The sequence below is a fragment of the Liolophura sinensis genome, chromosome 4 (genome assembly GCF_032854445.1).
Source record: "Liolophura sinensis isolate JHLJ2023 chromosome 4, CUHK_Ljap_v2, whole genome shotgun sequence".
NCBI classification, from domain to species: domain Eukaryota; kingdom Metazoa; phylum Mollusca; class Polyplacophora; order Chitonida; family Chitonidae; genus Liolophura; species Liolophura sinensis.
The window spans coordinates 18,970,525-18,993,438 of NC_088298.1; the positions used below are offsets into that span (position 1 = coordinate 18,970,525).

The window sequence follows — 22,914 nt, forward strand, 5'->3', positions numbered from 1 at the left end:
CTATTTTTGATAATCTATGGTTTGCTTGTGTTTATTTTGTCAACACCCCACTTGTCAGAAGTCCCTCTGACAGAAGAGTGGTAAATGGGTACAGAGAATGCCCTGGTTTCTGTGGTAACTGCCACCCCAGTAGCCCCAACAACATGTGGATGGTGTTAGAAGAATATTAAGACCCAAGGGTCTCAAATTTCCACTCTAAACTGTGTAGCATTCTAAAAATAGTCCCACTGGACAATTTTTAGGTTTGAAGAAAGTAGTGCCTGTATATAGGCTAAACACAATGTACGTTTAGAGAGGGCCTACATTTGAGGTAATACCTATAGTTACAAATTACGTTCCTTTAAAAGCTTGGGTGGTGTATTGTGTAAGTAATTTGAATGCAGCTTTTAATAAAACTTATGTTCAGGAAAAAACAAACAAGTCTGCAGTGTGTTGAAAATAGAAATCTTTTTTTTTTTTTAGGGGAAAAAATTATCAAGGTAAAAGCGTAAAAACATGAAAATATGTGTGTATCTTGAGAGTGCTTAGAAAAACACTTGAGTTGTAAAGAAATAAGATTTGCATGACCAAATGGAAAGAATTATAATTTTGACCAAATAGAAAAGGATAAAATCAGATAGATCAAAGGTCCAATAAGTTGGAGTTTTTTTTTTTTGGATGATAAGTGTACATCAGTTATATCGTATGATGTGTTATGTAATGCTTTCTACTGCTCGCTTGCTTGCTGCCAGAATTCCAGTCTCTGCTGATGTTGTTTATGCCTGAGGTAAACAACGAACTTTGAAAAACCATCCTCGTGCCTGCCAAAATGGCTGCCCTTTGCTATGGCCTTGTCTCTATCTCAAACATCAGAAAGTAAATGTTGCCAAAATACGAAGCCAGCTTTTGGAGATCATTCTCGCTGTTTTCTGAGAAATGGAAGGGCATGGATTTGGCAGGTTCTAAGTTCTGGCAAGAAAAGATACATAAAGGTGCCTAAATGAGCACATCACCTGTGACCTCTCGGAGAAAGAAGGGCATAGAATTGGCAGGGGGAAGTTCTGGCAAGGGAAGTTCCTGGCAGGGAAGTTCTGGCAAGGGAAGTTCTTTATAGGTGCCTAAATTCTGCACTCTGGTGCTGCAAATCTCAAGTGTCCACACAGAAAAAAATCGCATGTTGAAAATAGTTGATGTAATAAAGATTTATTTATTTATTTGATGGTGTTTTACGCCATACTCAAGAATTAATCACTTATACGATGGCAGCCAGCATTTAGGGTGGGTGGAAACCGAGCACAGCCCGGGGGAAACCCACGACCATCTGCAGGTTGCTTGCAGACCTTCCCAGGTACGGCCATAGAGGGAGCCATGTAATAAGATAATGTTGCTATAGAGTTTAAATAATATGTATTGATATACTTATAATAGGCAGCACCTTTTTTCTGTCTCTCATTTACATAGACCATCATCATTTCTGTGCGAATCTTCCCCCGCACCCTTGTAGAACACACTATCTAGTCTAGAAACAATAAAATGGAAAAAAAAAAGTAGAAAAGCAAAAAACAAAAAAAGGATGTTATTTTGGCAAGGCACCAGGGGTCTGTTGAGTTATTTTTACCTGGTGTACAGCTCTATCTTGAGCACAGCTTCTGCGCAGTATCATGTACTCTTCCTCTGTCCTATACAGATGTTCCACATGGTATCAAGTGCCTAGAGGCCTAGGGGCGGCCTGTAGACTAGTGCATCTGTCATACCATACATCCGCTACCCAGCCCTAACCAGTCATCCCCCTACCCACCTCATGCCACACTCTTAACATGAATACCTTAGACTTCAAATACTGCAACCTGGAACATTTCTGATTTTTTTTTGTTTTTTTTTGTTTTTTTTTTTCTTCTTTCTTTTGAGACAAGTGTGTTAGTTTTGCAGTTTTGCAGAAAGTTTTGCAAAATTACTTAGCCAGTGTTTGTTGATATTAGATTTTATTATTTTCTACAGCTATTTAAATGTGGAGTTTCTGCTGTAGTTTCCTACAGCAAAAACCTGCAGGAAACCTTTTTGGTAAAATTTTTATCCAGGTTCCTCCATTGCGGCGTCACATGAAGATTGAAAATCAGCTCCATCTTAGTTTTGCATAATTTAATGAATTCATTCATTCTTATTCATTGCTTGTTTCATTGCAATAATTGCTTCGTATATTGTGTGAATTTGATCAAATTGGGTTCCCAGCTAAATTGCTCTGGACATACGTGTACATAGTTGGGTTAATTTAGCATGGAATAAAAAGCACAGTACTTGGTAATACACTCCTTGTTTTTAATGACACTGTTTAGATGAGACAAATTTTCAATGAGAAAATGTTATTGTAGGAGAAGAAAAGTTTTACAAAAGTTTCTAAAAAATGACGTTTGGATATGTGGGAATGAAAACAAAACTCTTCATTTTCAGCTGGGGTGAAGGTTTTCAGTGTCCTATTGCGTCGTATTGTAGAGTATTCGTGAGTGAGGTCAGATGTTAGGAAATGTCTCAAATAATTAGAAAGCAGTTGAATGTTAACTCAGATCTCTGATAATCATCCTATATAAGGACATATATTTTTATGAGGCACTTTATATACAGTATACTCATCCATGAAATAATCTTATATGTGCGTGGTCTATATGTGGGAAGGTCTGACAGCAACCTGTGGATGGTCATGGTTTTCCCCAGTGCTCTGCCCGGTTTTCCTCCCACCATAATGCTGGCTGCCGTCGTATAAGTGAAATACTCTGAGTACGGCGTAAAACACCAGTCAAATAAATAAATAGGTATATATGTGGGATAGTTTGAGATCAGTGATGGAGATGCTGACAAGGCAAACAGACAAACAGGCAGGCTCAGACCTATGTTGTAGCTATATCTGTATAATGCTTCAGATGGAGTACATTTATCATCTGCTGTGGGAGGAGATTTTGCCCCTTCATGGGTGTCTTGAGCTAAGGACACATATGCTAGTTATGTAATCAGGGAGATGCTGGGTGTACTAGGAATTTGGATTGAAATGAGCCATGAAATAATGGTGGAAGGGAATCATGTACATGTAGGCGTAATATCATGTACTGATGTAATTATAGGATGACAAGGTCAAAGGTGAAAATATTGGAAAGGTAGCATTCATGTTTTAAATGCTTACTAAAAACTTATTTAAACTGTTAATTGAAACTGTTGAAAGTTGCAAGTCTTGAGTTTTTTTTGGTTCAGTCATACGTGTACCAAAGACTTTAAAATTGGCAATTTTAGTGCTTCCTCTGAAGCTGACACCATAAAAGATTACAATGAGGTCAAGTACAGCACTGGTTGGCCTGGTGCTATTATATATTATGACTGTGTGAGGTGTCCTGTCCGGTGTCTAGCACAAGGTATACTGATCCAGTGAGGCAGCATTATACGTACATGTACATGTATATTTTTGTAGGCAGTGAAACGGACTGTTACAAGACGAAGCATTCATGATGATGACAGAAGTAGCATTTTAACTCTAAAGAGACTAAAATAAAATTTTATCATTGGTTTGTATTCATGTTTTTGCATGTAAATTTAAGTGAAACAAAGCCAATATTGAACATATTTCATATCATGGAAGCTTAAAGATTCAGGTTCTATTGACCACATGATAAGACTCTATTGAACACAGTTTTTCGATGTTGTTATTGTTGACAGTGCGGAGAATGGATCCGGGTACGAATCCACCAGATGGAACCCGACCTCACAGAAGTCGGCGCAACGCTGGAAGAGGCTTTACAGTTACGCCGAGAAACACGACGAACTCCTTGCTAAACTACAGGTGAGAATATATTGTCATTACAGGTAAACTTACTGGTAACAAAGAAGGCCTATGCAGACCAAGTTCACCACCCTGAGAAACAACCAGCACTGCAAACTGGCTGTTCTGTATTTCGATGTATTGATCATCTTTACAGTTGCTACTTTGGCCTGTACCAAGCTGTTGAATTCTTCAGGGAGAATCACGATATAAGACAATAATTAACTTAAGGTTTTCACATTTGAGGATTGAAAATATTATGCGAAATTAAGAAAAGCGACGTGGTCATCGGCCAACAGCATGGTTGAACAGCAAGTGGCACATACATGTATTCAGCTACTCCCACTGTTTTTGGATTTATTCATTTATTTATTCATTTATTTATTTATTTATTTATTTGATTTGGTGTTTTATGCCGTACTCAAGAATATTTCACGTATATGACGGCATCCAGCATTATGATGGGAGGAAACCGGGCAGAGCCCGGAAGAAACCCACAGCCATCTGCAGGTTGTTGCCAGACCTTCCCACGTACGGCCGGAGAGGAAGCCAGCATGGGCTGGGACTTGAACTCACAGCGACCGCATTGGTGAGAGGCTCCTGGGTCATTACGCTGTGCTAGCGCACTAACCAACTAAGCACTATTTTTGGAGCCTTGGTGACAAAAAGCAGTTGGTAAGGCCCATGTGACGATTTTCACAGCCTGGTTGCCATATGGTGTGCATATCTACACTGGCACACATCGGAAAGTCCTTCCTAACTTGCCAAAGATTGGTGGTTTACACCAGGCAGTCCTCATAAAACTAACTGGTTTCTAACTTTGAATCACTCTTGATGGCTTGTTGAAGGTACGTGTTCAAAATCCAACTCCTTTTGATTTTGTTGTGGCAGGAGGTTTATTAGATATCCTTGCAAACTATATACTGCTGTTAGTGATTGATGATACCAGGCTGTGCCTCATTTCTTCATTAACCTCATTTCCCTCATTAACCTCATTTCCCTCATTAACCTCATCTTCTTTCATTTGTACAATAACCTTGTACAACGTATAATAAATAAAACAAATGAGTCTATCTTGTTGCTACAGATGCATGAATCAAAAGGCATTATCTAAAATCAAAATTTTCAAACATTGTATCAACCCAAAATTTACAAACAAAACATGTGACATTTTTTAGTCAAAAAGATAAAATAATTTTCATATGTTGAAAGAAATCTTATTCAGGATGGCATCTAAAGTTACATGAGAGGTTTGTTGGGATATGGTACCTGTATAGCTAAGTACATTCATGTTATAACGAAGCCAGGTTATTATCGTCTTGCAAGTAGTCTTTCTCAGAACAACCACAGAATGAAGGAAACTTTACTTAGGATAACTGGCTTAGATCACTTTTTTTGTTTTCTGCTATTAATCTGGACAAACTAGATGTACGTAGTTACTTTCATCCTGGTAAGCGATCATATGTTTGGATGTAAGGAAAGATATAACTTCTAGACTATACCACAGCTAAATGTATATGTATATCTACATCCATGTAGGTAAAAAGTGTTTTACCCACACATTGGGTCTCGGTTGACCAAAAGATTTCCAGGTGCTAAGGATTTACACAGGTGGTTTTTGCATGATCTTAGCGGTGGTAGATTTACATAGGTGTTCTTGTATAGTCTTGGCAGTGGTAGATCTACGTATATAGCCAAACACAGAATTGACTTCCTGTAGTGGAGACTGCCTGCAGACTTGGGTGTATAACATGTACACATGAAGAAATGAGCATGTTGTAACTATCAGCTTAAGGGTGGGGGCCGACAAGTGGTGCAAGAAACAATGGAAAGTCGAGAAAGAAAATAACTTGACATCGGACAAACAATACTGTGAAATACACCTGAGGGCAACTGCAGGTCTGAAAACACTAGTTGTCGTACCAGAAAAGGCTTGTTTGAATAGATAAGGGGAAATTGTTAGAAAAAACAGTTGAACAAAAATACAGAGCATTTTAAGCAGCTGTATGGGTCATGGGTTCAACCTGGCTGGAGGTGAATTATATTTGTTATGTCTTTAATTCATTTACGTGCATGTAGTTAGCCACTGCAAAAGTGCAGACGGTAATCTGGAGATAGAGGGAGGGGAAACACACTTTAACCTTTTCTTTTTCCCAGAAAATGCCTGTTAAATTGTTCTCACCCCCTTAATCTGTTTTCCAGTGTTGAAAGAGTAAACCTTTGGTTATTGTCTTTCAGATGAATACCACATATAAAACAGATGAATAAATAAATAATTCTAAGCTGCACAATGATCACAATGAAAAGTGGAAATAAGATTGTGCCAGCAATAACCAGATACATACAGGAACATGGTTCCCTTGTCCCCTCACCATCTACCCTCTTCCCCTCCCCCCCCCCCCCACCAACAGCTGTCTGTCATTGTGACCTTAAGGCCCCTGTGACCCTCTCCTCTCCTATAGGTTAGGGTCACCCTGTCAGAGCATGGCAATTTCAGATCAACCTGGCTTCTTAGCTTTTCTCACTGTAGCCATGATGCAAAATCCTAGCTATCTCCATTGTGATGGCGTTTTTAGAGGGAGTTCTGAGTGAATTGGGTAAACTGATAGTTTGATGTGGTCGGTTGAGTGTGTAGGTACATCTACTGTGAAATGATCAATAATAAATATTTTACAATTAAATTGACTCCATCCTCACCAGTGCCAGAAAGCAAGTAATTACAAAAAGAAGGTATATGTGTAAGTTGTATATACATGTAACTAGGGAATCAAAGTCCTGAAGATACGTTTTGTGCTGTTTTAATTTTTAATTTCATACCATTCTTAATTTCTTCATAATAGTGATTCTCAAAGAAATTTAAACTGATGTATGAATTGCCTGTATAAAAATTGGTGTGCTGGAACTGCTTGCAGAATTTCTGTGATTCAAAAACCCAGCAGCGCAGTAGAGAACATGGTGCGTAGGCTGAAAGTTGGCAGTAAATGAAGGGACATATAGTTTGTAATGCTCTGACTTGGCTGGAAGCTTAAGAAAAGCATCCTACAGCTTATAGCCTGTTGAGCTCTGCTGGCCCTTTATGGTAGAGGACAGGGAGCTACCATCTGCCCTATACTGTTACCCACGTTACCATGGCAACCAAGATGTTCAGCAAGAATAGATAGGATTTAGAGCTGGTTGTCTGGTCAGAGACCTGGCAAGGTATATCATAAGCTGGTAGACATTAGTTCCCCCTCCCCCCACAACCCCTCCCCCCCCCCCAACTGTGGTGTAATAGAGTTAGTGGAAGACAGATAACATATAGATGGATGACTGTAAGTCACATTCCTTACACTGATGGTATATTATCCCCCAATGCTGATACATGCTGGGATGGAATCTGAACACAGAAGCCAGCAGAAGTTGGAAGCGCACCCTCACAACAGGTGCATGGCAATTTCCTTACTGTGGGGAGGGAGCTTAGGGCTAGTGAGGGTGGGGCACGGCTGAGACTTTTTCAATTCTTCTTTTTTTATGACGTTCAGTATATTGTGAAACTAAAATAGAGTGATTGGTTGGGACACTCACTTTTGACAAGGAGAAAGTCACTTGAAGGATGAAATATGTTTGACTTATGTGATAAAAACATGGCACAGAGATCCTCGTTTTCATAAAGTGACTTCAAGAAACTCAATTAACAGTGTTCCATCTCTTTACCTTTTCATTTTTTTGCCTGAACTTATAGTAATTGAATATATTTCTGAAGTAAAGAATACATATTTAGATGGATGGGTTGGTTGTTTATTTATTTGATTGTTTGTTTTTACATCGTGATTGGCAGGTTAGGCTCAGGTTATAATTGCCGCAGTATATTTATTATTACAGTCAGACAAAACTTTTATATTCTTTTTACTTTTAATTCTTGGTGGTTCTCTTCATAATATTTCGAAAATTGATGAAGAAGCCAGTTACATTTATGATATTGCCTTCCAAATATTAGAAATCAATTCCATCTTTTTTATAAAAAAAAAATGTACTGACGAATTGTTTTTTAATTTGACAGTGATCAGGTTTGCATTGGAAATCTGGCCCCGGGATCACAAAGCAGCCTTAGACTCGGGTCAGAATCTCAGATCACTTTAAAATTGTTATTTCGTACATAACCAGGGCAAAATATTGCTTGACAGCATAAATTCTAGGTAAATTATTGTACAAGAAATTTCAACTAAAATTACAGAAAGAAAGATACCAGATTTAAGGACTGAAATTTTGACTTAAGTCTAAGATGGCTTTGTCACATCGGTGCCTGTACAGGTGTATACCTGAATATGAACAGCTAATCATTCCCTGCTAGGTCAGACAAACCATTTAGATTAAGGCTTCATGCAATCTTGAATGCTGTTCTCACTGGTCATATTGGGGTGGATTCACTGAAGGTACAATCCTCAACCAAATATGTCTCACAACTGGTTCTCAGATAGATGATTTTTAGTACCACAAACCATACCTTCTCACACCCCTTCGCTTCCCCATCACCCCTCCCCCAACACCCCCCACCAATTCTTAGAGCATCCTCTGCCTCCTGCTTGTCTGTAAGCATGATCGTATGTCAGGATTGGAAAGGCAGATACATGGTGGGTACATTTACAGATGTACATGTATTTTTTGCGCATGTTGATGAGCATCAGCCAAATTCCACACCTCATTCTACAGCCCATCCCTCGTACTGATACATCCCTGGGTATAAATAGCTCAGATAACCTGTGCCAACAGTCTGGCAACAGTTACATGGAATTCCAGGAAGTCACATTTATAAAGTGAAAGGAAATGAAAGACGTAGGCTGAATTTAAATAACTTCTGAATAAAAATGTTAAACAATAATCAAACAAATAAGCAAACATATGTCACTAGCTCAACACTAGCACACTTGTGGCTGGTCCATGACATTCTGTTACCAGTCCTCTTACCTTTGTCTGCTGTTGATGTAGAGTTAGTGCTGTGTCTGTGGATATGGTGCCTAATGCCACTAGCACACTTGTGGCTGGTCAATGACATTCCACTACCACTCCTCTAGCCTTTGTCTGGTGTGGATGTGGAGTTAGTGCTGTGTCTGTGGATGCGGTGCCTAATGCCACTAGCTCACCACTAGCACACTTGTGGCTGGTCCATGACATTCCAGTACCAGTCCTCTAGCCTTTGTCTGGTGTGGATGTAGAGTTAGTACTGTGTCTGTGGATATGGTGCCTAATTCCACTAGCTCACCACTAGCACACTTGTGGCTGGTCCCTGACATTCCACTACCACTCCTCTAGCCTTTGTCTGGTGTGGATGTGGAGTTAGTGCTGTGTCTGTGGATATGGTGCCTAATGCCACTAGCTCACCACTAGCACACTTGTGTCTGGTGTGGATGTGGAGTTAGTGCTGTGTCTGTGGATGTGGTGCCTAATGCCACTAGCTCACCACTAGCACACTTGTGGCTGGTCCATGACATTCCACTACCAGTCCTCAAGCCTTTGTCTGGTGTGGATGTGGAGTTAGTGCTGTGTCTGTGGATGTGGTGCCTAATGCCACTAGCACACTTGTGGCTGGTCCATGACATTCCACTGCCAGTCCTCTAGCCTTTGTCTGGTGTGGATGTGGAGTTAGTGCTGTGTCTGTGGATGTGGTGCCTAATGCCACTAGCTCACCACTAGCACACTTGTGGCTGGTCCATGACATTCCACTGCCAGTCCTCTAGCCTTTGTCTGCTGTGGATGTAGAGTTAGTACTGTGTCTGTGGATGCGGTGCCTAATGCCACTAGCTCACCACTAGCACACTTGTGGCTGGTCCATGACATTCCACTACCAGTCCTCAAGCCTTTGTCTGGTGTGGATGTAGAGTTAGTGCTGTGTATGTGGATGTGGTGCCTAATGCCACTAGCTCACCACTAGCACACTTGTGTCTGGTGTGGATGTGGAGTTAGTGCTGTGTCTGTGGATGTGGTGCCTAATGCCACTAGCTCACCACTAGCACACTTGTGGCTGGTCCATGACATTCCACTACCAGTCCTCTAGCCCTTGTCTGGTGTGGATGTAGAGTTAGTGCTGTGTCTGTGGATATGGTGCCTAATGCCACTAGCTCACCACTAGCACACTTGTGGCTGGTCCATGACATTCCACTACCACTCCTCTAGCCCTTGTCTGGTGTGGATGTAGAGTTAGTGCTGTGTCTGTGGATGTGGTGCCTAATGCCACTAGCTCACCACTAGCACACTTGTGGCTGATCCATGACATTCCACTACCAGTCTTCTAGCCTTTGTCCGGTGTGGATGTATAGTTAGTGCTGTGTCTGTGGATGCGGTGCCTAATGCCACTAACTCACCAGTAGCACATCTGTATCTGTCTACCAGCATTCCTCTACTACTCCTCTAGCCTTTGTCTACTGTGGACGTAGTCATAGCTACTGCCCAAAGATGCGTGTTCAGTAACCATATTTTGTATGCACTACAATCATTCCACAGACACACTATTGGCAAGCCACTCATATAAGCCACATTGTATCTTCACAGCTATGTAGAAGAAAGTCAATCTATAGTGTGTTTTAACAAGGCCTAGTGGGTCACATGCCAATGTCCAAACTTCCTGATAATGATGTTGGATAGGCACTTAGGCAATTTACACCTGAATTACACCTGAACATACATTACTTTTGATACCTGTTTTTGCATTGACTCATTTAATGAATATTTATATATGCTTTTTGTTTTTCATATTTTCATTGTAGAAATCATTTCATAGATACATTTGAAATATTCCATGAAATACTCCATATGCATGTTTAGCCATATTTATCGGTTTCAGACACATTACATGTTTTTGACCTTCTGCTACCAAATGTGACTTTTGCATTTAATGTAGATGTTTTCATTGAACAGTAACATAATTTTAGTAGTAAGATTCTTCACTCAGTGTTCATTCTTTTCACAGGTGTAGTTAAAATACCTTATTTACTCCACAGACTTTTCTCTCAAAGTTCATGGAATTCACCTATATATGTTCCTCCTTGTTTCTTGTGTTACAGAAGAAGCAAGATGAGGTCACCAACTTACTCGCACGGGCCGACACTTTCGCTACGCAGAATCCCGGCGATCGTGACCAGAGCGTCGAGGTATACGCCGCAATGGCGGAGTCCCTCGGCGAGGCCTGGAAGGACCTAAACGCGAAACTAGAATACCGAACACAGCTGTTGGACGAGAGCATATCATTCTACCAGAGCGCTGGAGACGTAAGTCATCTAAGAAACATGGTTTTTATCCTCAAATTGCAAAAAAAGAAAACTTTTTGGTGTGGATTGTCAGAGTGAACCGTTCCAATCATTTTCTTTTGCAAGTCCTTAAAAAATTCAGTCTTTCACCTTAACCTTGAATGCAAATTTGTTTCTTACTCTGATGGATGATTTTTAACATGAGCAGAAGTGTCCCTTTTACAAATTTTTTTACGTTGAACTTTTGATTTCATAAAAAAGCTATTTACAAGAATTGCGTACTGCTTTAGACTCATACATGTATATACTTACGTGGACATACATGGGTTCAATGATAATTAAAGCTGTTATCCAATAACGCTTCCTGGGTCCATGCTACTAGCCTCTTACAACTTCTGGTAGCCTGTTGTCTACATTTCCTGGGTCCATACTACTAGTCTGTTACCACCTCTGGTAGCCTGATATCTATAAGGTTTATGATAATGCCTGTTGTCTACATTTCCTGGGTCCATACTACTAGTCTGTTACCACTTCTGGTAGCCTGATGTCTATAAGGTTTACGATAATGCCTGTTGTCTACATTTCCTGGGTCCATACTACTAGTCTTTTACCACTTCTGGTAGCCTGATGTCTATAAGGTTTATAATATAAAAAAAAAAAAAGATTAGCAAGAAGTATCTGAATTTGAACCCACAGGCTGCCAGATGCAATGTCCATTTGGGCTTGTGTGAGAAAAGAAAATCAATATTGCTCTCATTTAGCACTGCTGGGCTATACATGTATATCTGTCACAGTCGGCAATTTCGAGGATCAACCATGTAGGCTCTGCATAAATTGCATGCTGAAAAATTGGTAAAGAGATGGAAAGGAATGTACTGGATTTGAACCCTAGACTGCCTGGCATCGTTTACAATGGGCCTAGTATTGAAGACTAACAAAGAGATCAGGTAGCTTTGATCTTCTGCTGATAGCTGAGAACAAAAGACAGAAACCATACATTGTTACTAAGTTGATCCTAATAAAAATGGCAAAGGTCCCGGGAAGTGAGTCGAAAGGGTGTGAAACCTTTTAGTTTATGTTGTGGTGCCCCCGACTTCATTATCATTTACAAGAACTTAGAACAAATTACCATTTTTGGTGTGTTTTGTTTCATTCAACAGTTCGCCAAACGGATGGAGCAGGCGAGAGCAGGCTTTTCTGCGTTGCCCCTCGCTTCTGATGTAGAAACTGCAAAACGCCTCCTCCAACAGCATCAAGACATGAAAAAAGGTATGCTGGCAATTTGGGCCAGAATTGGTAAAAATTGTAACCAGAATAGTGGGTTAGAGCAAGTCACTTGTAAGCAAGAGAACTGGGTTCAAAATTTTTCACTGAAAAGTCAAATATCAAGTGGTCAAATATCAGATTTAATATTGTAAATGTAAATGTACTTATAAATAAACTTTCAAAATAATGATACATCACAGCCGATTACATCTTAAAAAATTCATGAAAACTATTTCCTTTTATGGGCAGAAACCTTGCTCAGATTTTTTGGCAATTTTTAGACATCCACACATATATAAAATGTCCACTTCGGGACCGGTAGATCCAGGATCAATCCTTGGTCGAGTCACACCTAAGACTTTAAAAGAGGAAGTTGTAACTTCCTCGCTTGGCGTTCAGCATGAAGGGGATAGTGCAACGACTGGTTGACCCGTATCAGTATAATGGCTCGGGCGGGGCGGCTTACTTGCCTTCGGTAAGTCGTCTCAGTGATGCAGCACTAAATAAAAGAGCAGTGGAAATCCGTCCTGCAACAAGGAGGCACATTACACGTGCATGCACCCTAATGATTCCTTCGTCGTCATATGACTGAAAAATTGTTGAGTACGACGTTAAACCCCAAGCACTCACTCACTCACTCACTCACTCGTATATAAAATAACACTTTTGTGGTATTTTCACCCACGACCCTTTCTACCTCCCCAGGTATACTAGAATCGTCAAAAAGCACCCTGGACTTAGGATATCGTCTACTAGATCGCATCAAAGAACTTGGTGTGCATGCAGACGCCCAGAACCGACACGCTACAACCGCAGCCTGCTACGGCATCGAGCATCTCTTGGAACTTTTGCACGATCGCCGGCGGCACCTTGAAGACTTGTGGTTGCAGCGTAAACTAAGATTAGAACAATGTCTACAGTTATGCCAGTTGGATCAAGAAGTCAATAAGGTTTGTACCGGTACTGTTGTCTTTGTACCAGGGCTAAATCATCAAAGGCTTGTGCTGTATACAATGTAGATATAGAAAAATTGAGTTAGAAGCTGTTCTCTGGCAGTTTGGGTCCTCTGTGGTAAGCATACTAGTGCAGCACAATGACCCAGGAGCCTCTCACCTATGTGATTTCTGTAAGTTCAAGTCCAGCTCTTGCTGGCTTTCTCTCTGGTGAGAAGGTCTTGCAGCAACCTGCGAATTTTTGTGTGTTTCCTTTGAGCTCTCTGTTTTCCTCCTCCATAATGCTGGCTGCTATCATATAATTGAAACATTCTTGAATACGACATAAAACTCTGTCCACTGTTATATTGTTAATTGTTTGTGCTGTTACTGCAGGCTTTGGACTGGTTTCGAACTGTGGGCTCATCCTACCTTAAGAGATCAGAGCTTGGCGACTCAACAAATTCGTCACAAGCTCTGCAACAAGACCATAACCGATTTGAGCAACAAGCCAGAGTAAGTACTAAGAACCTAATCAGAACTGTGACTGATTTGAGCAACAAGCCAGAGTAAGTACTAAGAACCTAATCAGAACTGTAACCAATTTGAGCAACAAGCCAGAGTAAGTACTAAGAACCTAATCAGAGCTGTAACCGATTTGAGCAACAAGCCAGAGTAAGTAGTAAGAACCTAATCAGAACTGTAACCGATTTGAGCAACAAGCCAGAGTGAGCACTAAGAACCTAATCAGAACTGTAACTGATTTGAGCAACAAGCTAGAATACATGTAAGTACTATAAACCTCAACACAACCTTAACTGATATGAACAACAAACCAGAGTAAGTACTAATAACCTCAACAAAACCATAAGCTGTTTAAACAACAAGCCAGCATAAGTACTAAAAGCCTCAACAAAGCCATAACCAGTGTGAACAACAAACCAGAGTAAGTACTAATAACCTCAACAAAACCATAAGCTGTTTGAACAACAAGCCAGCGTAAGTACTAAAAGCCTCAACAAAGCCATAACCAGTGTGAACAACAAACTAGAGTAAGTACTAATAACCTCAACAAAACCATAACTGATTTAAGCTAGAGTAAGTACTGAAAGACACAACAAGGTTTTTGACCATTGGGGTTCTGTGCTCAGATCAAGCTCCGGCTGCTCTGGATGCAACTTTGAATGAGGAGGTTTGTCAGTGGGAGGTGGTGTTTACTTTGGGTGCTCTGGTTTCCTCCACCTGTATACTTAACTACCGCCATACAAAGAAGTGAAAAATTTCAGTCAACTCAATACTAAGTTAGTAAAATGAAACAATTTGTTCATGATAGGTCTCGTTTGACCCATTCCTTGTTTTTTACAGGTTTTGGGTTTATGCATTTCATGAGCATGTCGTTGACATTTGCTAAAAGTTTGACACTGAGTTTTATGATCTGTGTCATTATGGCATTAAGTTAATGCATTAATGTATGCATTCTCACTAAAAATGACAGTGAAATCATGTATGGTTAATGTATGCATTCTCACTAAAAATGACAGTGAAACCATGTATGGTTAATGTATGCATTCTCACTAAAAATGACAGTGAAATCATGTATGGTTAATGTATGCATTCTCACTAAAAATGACAGTGAAATCATGTATGGTTAATGTATGCATTCTCACTAAAAATGACAGTGAAATCATGTATGGTTAATGTATGCATTCTCACTAAAAATGACAGTGAAATCATGTATGGTTAATGTATGCATTCTCACTAAAAATGACAGTGAAATCATGTATGTTTAATGTATGCATTCTCACCAATAGTTACGAGAGACACTTTATATCAGCTTCTTGTGAAACCTGCTCACGTATGATAAGCATGCATATATTGTCTTTTTTAAATAATTGTAATTTTAATTTCTGATTTCTTTTTTTTTAGGAAATACAAGAAACGGTTTTACGACTGATGAAGACGGTCGAACAACTCCTTCACAGAGGAAATCTGGATGCAGAAGGAGTTCGGCAACGACTGTCTCTCGTCGACCGTGAATGTGAAGACTTCATGATCAAACTGGATAACAGACGAAAGAACTTGTCGCTGTCGCTGTCGTTTTTCCAACAGGCAGAAACGGTAAAGTTTGTCCTTGTTACTGAAGCGGAAGTGAAAATGTCTTCGATAAATTATTGATCTTTTCATTATTTACCGATCTGTTGCTTTGATTCCAATTCTCTGAAATTTTTTTTCTCTGAATCAGGATATAATTTCACTAATAAGACTTAAATTGTACATCTTAAGTGCTAAGTCTTGCCAGCTTGGACATCATATGACATCATGTAAGATCAATACAGTTTATGAAACAGTCATATTTTATGTTCAAGTACAACTTCTGACCTCAGTTGTAACAATACAACTTCTGACCTCTTTTGTAACATACAACCTTTAGTGAAACAGGACCCAGGTTCAAAATACCGTTACACAAGTGATGCATCCCAGAAATGCAGTTTCTGATAAAGATGGGACTATGTTTTCAGGCTCTAACACAGATGGAACAGATTCGAGTCCGATTGAACAGCACGGACTTGCCTCGTAACAGTGCAGCTCTTGTGGATCTACACCAACAGTTGTCTGACGCAATTAGCCAGGTGTCCACACCGGCGCTACATACTGGTCAGTCTCTCCTAGAGAGGGTCGGGAGAGGTGACCAGGGTGCTGACGGCGTCAGACGAAAGGTAACTTAACATAAATTACAGGTTGTCAATTCAAGACACATTAACTCTGTGAAGAAGTAATTCGTAAGTAATTTACTGATGGCAGTTTGTATTTGAGGGTTGGATAGTGGTCTGGTGTTTTAGGTGCTGCTAGTAGCAACTAATAGTTAATTCTAACTGGGGCCATCATTAAAACTATATTTGTTGTGTGTAACTTGATGTACCCTGCAAAAAGTTATTGGGATTCTAATATCTTATTTTTTGTCTCAATGTTAATTTTATTAAAATCCTTATCGTTTTTATTAGATATCATAAAAAAAAGAATTCCCTACTGATTTTTTTTACTCCATTTTTTGTGATATGGTTGGATTATATCCATCAAATAATGTTTTGAGGATGGCCAGATCACATTGGTGAAGTTAATACTGATTGGCCATGTTGTTGTTGTTTCCAGCTGGCAGAACTACAAGAGCGATGCACTGAACTGGAGGCACTATGCAAGGCGCGAGGTGCCGAAGCTAGGGAGCGAAGCCAAGCCTATCTGCAGTTCCAAGAACGATATACAAACGTAAGAACTCACTGCCTGTTATACTCTAGTGTCTCCAATTTGAGGCTTAGAAGCATTCATAGTGTTTTTTATACAAAACTAGAGGTCAGAGATGAAGCCTGCATTTAATTTGTAGATTGTTGTTTTTTGGGGGGGGGCGTTGTGTGTTTCAGAAATCAGCTGTTGGTTTTGAGGCTCGTAGTTCTTTAAAAGACAAAAAATGCATGTATCTGAGATACTAATAATTAGTTGTATCGTTGGAACATTTTGACAGGTGCCCACACAAATATTCAGTATAGTGGGGTTGCATTGTCGCATTTAATGTAAATAAATGACTGCTCATGATGAATTTGTTTGTAAAAAAGTTTGTGATTTTTTACAGCCATGTCTCATACTAAATCAGATTTTGAGTAATCCATTGTTTTTTCAGCTGGTGGTATTTAAGACCATTGTATTTGTATGTGTGATTTTGGCTGACCTTTGACATGTGCTATTTTGACTTGACATGACCACTGACCTTTTTGTCCCACAGTTAAACACTTGGTTAACGCAGATAGGCCAAGCCACTCTCAGTCGGCACGCAGATATGGGAAACAGCCTTGCATCTTCAAAGGACTTTTTGGAAGTCCACGAACAACTGGATGAAGACATCAGGGTTAGGCGTCATTTTTATTTTTTTTATTATTGTAATCTGAACACTATGTGCCAAAGCTCAGGGTCAAGGTTTACAGTTCCATGAACTATTTTCTTGTGCTGTCTGTTTTTATTGAGGAATTTTCAGGTGTTTTGAAAATGCAAAGGGTATCCGACAAGCTCTGTAAGGTTTCCTCAACTAACAATGTTAACCATCAAACCAAATCTTGCAAAAAAATTTAAAGAGCCATATCGAACCCCAGGGATGAGACTTTATTCTGGAGGTCATCTTTATGAAATAAATTAATAAAATTAATAGATACATAGATAAATGTAGTCATATCTATAATGTGCACTGAACAGAATTGTGATGATTCCAAATCGTCTGAAAGAAAATTAACCCTTTTTCATTCCTTAAAATGAAAAGTGAAAACAAAATTAAAGTAAAAAAGAAAAAACAAACCTCACCCTCAGTCTACCCCAGTGCTGACATATTACACATTTCTGTTTATCCTTGGCAGAGATTGCCTTAATGTTGAAGGACAAGTAAATGACAACTTCATCATTGTAAATTTGTCTTTTGTCTCTAGGATAAAAGCGGTGCTCTGAGCGCCCTGTCGGAGTCGGTCGTCGGCCTGGTCAAGTCAGGGGACCAGGAGGCGCCCGCCGCCGCCCAGAAGGTTGATATGCTGAGTAAACAGTGGCAGCGCATGCAGCGTGTCACAGAAACTCGTATCAAACTCTCCCTGCTTTATGTCTCATTCCACAAACTAGCCAATCAGGTGAGTCTTGGTGTTAATTGTCTTAATATGGTTGTACGTTGAGTGTGACCATGACACAGCACTTTGTGTAATTTTAGACCAGTGACTTGTAATAAATTGCAATTAACTGCATTTGTTTTTACCTAATTCTGCTTAAGCCATGGCCCAAGGGGGCATGTAGATTGCTACTGTTTATGCATTTACGTGAACAGTTAGAATAAAACCCTGACTGAGGCTTGTATATCATACAGCAAATTCCACCAACTGGTTTCTCCTGCAAAATAAAGCGCCTATTAGGTAAGTGTTACTTTGAATGCAACAATTGAAAGTAGTCACAAAGCCTGTGTACCTTCCAGGAGAGTCCTTATGTGAATGTATTATTTCTACCTGTAGCTCGCCATTAATTTGGACGGCTTAGAAGCAGTTCTGAGAACAGAACGAGAAGACCTACAAGAATTGCCGGAAGCGGCTGTGCAGCACACGATGGAGTCTTGGAACACCGCCTGCCAGCTCTTCCAGGATATGGAGGAAAAAGCCAAGGCATTCCTCCAAAATAGTTCTACAGTATGTACAGTAATCCCTCCTCCATAGTAGTTTACAGCATATACAGTAAATCCTTCCTCGTGAACAGTTCTACAGCATGTACAACAATCCCTCCTCCATAATAGTTCTACAGCATGTACAACAATCCCTCCTCCATAATAGTTCTACAGTATATACAGTAATCCTTCCTCCAAAATAGTTTTACAGCATGTACAATAATCTGTCCTCCAAAATAGTTCTACAGTATGTACAATAATCCTTCCTCCAAAATAGTTCTACAGCATGTACAATAATCCTTCCTCCAAAATTGTTCTACTATTTGTACACTCTCCTTTCACCAAAATAGTTTTATAGTTTGTACATTCTCCTTCCTCCAAACCAGTGCTACAGTTTGTACATTTTCCTTTCACCAAAATAGTTCTACGGTTTGTACACTCTTCTCCCTCCAAAATAGTTCTATGGTTTGTACACTCTCCTTCCTCCAAAGTAGTTCTATGGTTTGTACAATCTCCTTCCTCCAAAATAGTTCTATGGTTTGTACACTCTCCTCCCTCCAAAATAGTCCTACTTTTTTTACACTCACCTTTCACCATAATAGTTCTACGGTTTGTACGTTCTCCTTCCTCCACAATAGCTCTACGGTTTGTACACTCTCCTTCCTCCAAAATAGCTCTGTGGTTTGTACACTCCCCTTCCTCCAAAATAGCTCTGCGGTTTGTACACTCCCCTTCCTCCAAAACAGTTCTGTTGCATGTATGTAATCCTGTTAATGTAAATTGAAGTAGGTTTACCAATATATTCATATCTTTAGGGCAGTACAGTGGTTGTGAATTAAGTTTATGAGGTAATTGTTTGGCTTTAAACTCTCACAGAAGAACTTCATTTCTCTTTTGAAGGTTACAGATGATTCTACTCTTGAAGTGAAACAGTCTGTTCGATTGGTCGAACAAAGATTGTTACAGCTCCAGGACCGCATGGCCTCTCTCCGCACCCAGTGGGAGTCATGGCAACAGCGAGTCTCGTCGAGCCGACAGTTTAAAGTGCAATGGCACCAATTTGTACAAGATGCAAGAAAGGTAAGGTCAGGTCAGGTCAAGTGTTGTGAGGAATTTAGTAAAGGAAATCTGATTTTGATTTTTTTGGGGGGATGAGGGATGGATGGATTTTGCAAATTTGGCAGAACAATTTCTGATTTGGAGATCACTTTTGAACAACGGGGCAGAGCCCCTTTTTCGTGGCTTTCACATTAAGGGTACAGTCAGTCTGCAAGATATTCTTTTAACGTAAAAGCTACACTAACATCAGATTTAAGATACCGTTATTCAAAAACTATCCTTTCTGTTACTAATGTATGGTAAATAATCAGGAATGCTGTAGATAGATGTTGTCTGTAGAATTATATTACGTAATTGCCGGATACAAATACGGCACTAATTGTAGAAAAAGATTTTGCCATTTTAACAGAGCTATGAATGATTAAATTTGGCATTATAAAGTTATAGGAGCTGAAACAGTACTAATTATTATTGTACCTTAGTATATAGATCTTTGCTTTCACTGAGCTTAACGAAAGGTATTATTTCCTTGTATATTTCCCAAAAATTATTCATTTAAAAAGATAGATTTACCAAAAGTTTGTCATGAAATAACTTTCTTTTGTGTTACGAGAACGGTTAAAATGGGTTTGAATTCATGAAGATTAAATATTGTGACTCTTTTATTCAATCATCAATTCTAAATTGTTTCTCACTGAGTTATTGTTTATTTCATTAATGTGTAAAAATCAACCAGTCAAAATTCTTGTGTATCACTACTGCTGGTGTAAATTAACCAATCAGATTTGTCCTTTTATACTCTGGCTTCAAGTTCTCTCTTTCAAAATTTACCAATCAGATTTGTTCTCTGACTTCACTGCTGCCTTGCAATTGGCTGTGGTCAAGCTCATAAGCTTGTTTTCCCTAGTCAGCTTTTTCCTGTATTTCTGTTTCATTTCTTTATTATTTTCTGTTGATTTTTAATTCCGAGTGTTTTATTCTTTTCATCTTTCGCTTGTTATAATGCAAATATTTTTAGTGCTCAGTTCCCATGGGGTCACCTTGACTAAGCATTCTCAATAAATATACAAAATGCTCAGAAATATATCAGTATTTGTACAAGAATATTTGAATGTGATCTATGAAATCTTCACAGATTTTGTAGTCTTTTCCAATCAAACATGGTTTGATTTCTTAGTCGGAAAATTCACATATTAGTTATGTAAATATTATAAATTTATGGTTGTTTAAACTTCATGCCACCTCATGGGAATCTGCATATCAACCATGCTGATATATTCTTTAGTAACCATGGTAACCTGACGTATTAAATTAATCTCCCCTTTTAATTCTTTTATGTTTTCTCATGTTTGATGTGTATTAAAATAGTTTATTAACCCTCACTTAGCTACCCAAAGGGCAATTTCATTTGAACCCACCCACCTAAATAAACCTGCAAATGACAGTCCAAACCTGAAGTGGTCTCGTGTGGCTTTACTTCAACAACTCTCTCTTTCTCTGCTTGCCTTCCTGTAAGCTAAATAATTTTTCTTTTTAACAGTTAACAATTTCAAATTCCTTAACACTTGTTCAGTTTGAATAAAGCCTCCAGCAATGATTTGAAACCATTTTTGTTTGGAAATGCCATTTTTATCTTTCAAACTTCTTGAAAATTTAGGGTTTGATGATCTGAAGATAATAACAAAGCCTTAGCAAGAAATTAATGTAAATTACTTGTGGGACTTGGTAGTTTTTCTTGACAAGAAACTGCTTGATTATTTACGCTACCTTTGTTCTGGAATTGTCTCGCCTTAAGTACTGGAAAGAGAAAAGTGACTATAGTGGCCAGACTATAGAGAGAGAGAGAGTGAAGGATGACTGTGTAATCATAATGACGGGTTGTTGTTGTTGTTGTTAGGACTGTCATTTGTTTGGGCTTTAATATCTGGAGGAAAACCTAAGTTTCAGGTTGAAGTTAAAGGTGAACTGCAGTGCTTTTTGATGGGAACGTGAAAGTTGTGGGAGTAAAAATTTGATGACCAGTGTGTCATATTTTTGTATTCTTATTTTTTTTCTTGCAAGGATCCAATTTGTAGTTTGTGTTTGGCCAAACAAAAACCACACAAATCGGGAGAGGTGTTATTTGTTAAACCTATCATGGTGTGTTCTCCTTGGATTTTGGAACACAGTGTCAACCCTGGTTTATTCATCCCATCAAGAAGGAACTCACAAAAACTGCTATCTTTGTTCAAACATCTGTGACATGGATGTTACTATCATGAAGACGGATTCAGTGATGGGCATTTTTCTGAAATGTTGCACTGAATGATTGCATTAAAAGATTTACTTTAATAATAGTTCATGAATTATTTCAGAAGAAAACCTTCCACAATGTTATACAGAAGAAGCCTGTTGACTTTTTTTTTTTTGTTGTTGTGAGAATTGATAGCCTTGCAGTTCACCTTTAGAATCAAGCAGATTTTGAACAAAATTCAACTGAATTCTGTGAGACCATGACTCAGAAATGCTGAGACTGTTTTTAGTCTTAAGTTTTCTTCTGGCTATTGAAGCTGTGTCATTTATTCCCCTGCCATAACCACATGTCACGCATACTCTAATCCCACAGACTATTGACTGGGCAATGAAAACAGAGAACGAATTTTTCCCCGTCATTATCGGAGAGCTTGGTTCCTCTTTGGAGACAGCACAAAAGTACCAAGCCCGCCTCGATGTATTCCTACCCATTTGTAAGGTAAACAGTGGCTGCAAAGGAGAAATAGAAAATACCATCAGTGATTGGATTACAGTCTGCATCATGTGACCTGTTGCTAGTTGACAGTCTTTCTGATTTTAATGGCTTTTCTCATTGGCTTAGAATATTGAATGGAAGAAAAAAAAAAAGCAGTGAAGGGAATGGCTCACCTTGCAGAAACAAATCAGTTTTAAGCCTATTGGGATTTTCATTTCCATCATTAATACATACATGTTGTCAATGAAAATTGGCTGGACATCAAAAATTTTGAAAGCTAAGCTTGGTTCCCATGATGCAACATGCAAGATGATCACTGATTGGCTGTTTGGACAATATGAACACCGTTGTCATGGTAACATGCTTAAATTGTAGACAATTGACTGGGTTATGAAAGTTGAGGCTGATCTTTTCGTGCCGTATTCTGCCGGTCACCTTGGTAACTGTCAGGATAAGGCGATGGAACTTCAGAGAAAAGTGGCTGATTACGAACCCACGGCTAAGGTATAGAATGATGTGGTGTTCAGGTTACTGTAAATGTTTACTGTATGTTCTATAAGTAAAAGTAGATTCAACAAATCATGAAGTTCATGAGCAAAGCAACCATTTAAATCCAAGCTAAGGCATATCTGTTTGTGTTTAAATCTATATGTGTTTTACTTGTGTGAATATATATATAGGAATAGCAAATTTTCTATTTGATGAATATTTTGATAGTAAAGATATACTCTTCTTGAAAGGTTTAGAATTGT

The 22,914-nt window shown here is 39.1% G+C and overlaps 1 protein-coding gene across 2 annotated transcripts in view; it reads left to right on the top strand.

The window, feature by feature from the left end:
- The window catches only part of LOC135464713 (coiled-coil domain-containing protein 141-like), a 38,632-nt gene that overhangs the window by 1,518 nt on the left and 14,200 nt on the right, over window positions 1-22,914 (top strand). The window contains exons 2-14 of one of the 2 annotated variants that reach the window (XM_064742226.1): window positions 3,679-3,802; window positions 10,819-11,022; window positions 12,162-12,270; window positions 12,973-13,217; window positions 13,596-13,715; window positions 15,126-15,317; window positions 15,719-15,916; window positions 16,350-16,463; window positions 16,975-17,097; window positions 17,666-17,857; window positions 18,230-18,400; window positions 19,276-19,455; window positions 22,040-22,165. In XM_064742226.1, coding sequence (XP_064598296.1) covers window positions 3,679-3,802; window positions 10,819-11,022; window positions 12,162-12,270; window positions 12,973-13,217; window positions 13,596-13,715; window positions 15,126-15,317; window positions 15,719-15,916; window positions 16,350-16,463; window positions 16,975-17,097; window positions 17,666-17,857; window positions 18,230-18,400; window positions 19,276-19,455; window positions 22,040-22,165 — 2,098 coding nt within the window. Of the gene's footprint in view, window positions 1-3,678; window positions 3,803-10,818; window positions 11,023-12,161; window positions 12,271-12,972; window positions 13,218-13,595; window positions 13,716-15,125; window positions 15,318-15,718; window positions 15,917-16,349; window positions 16,464-16,974; window positions 17,098-17,665; window positions 17,858-18,229; window positions 18,401-19,275; window positions 19,456-22,039; window positions 22,166-22,537; window positions 22,667-22,914 lie in introns of both variants that reach the window. The other variant, XM_064742225.1, reaches the window with a different exon arrangement.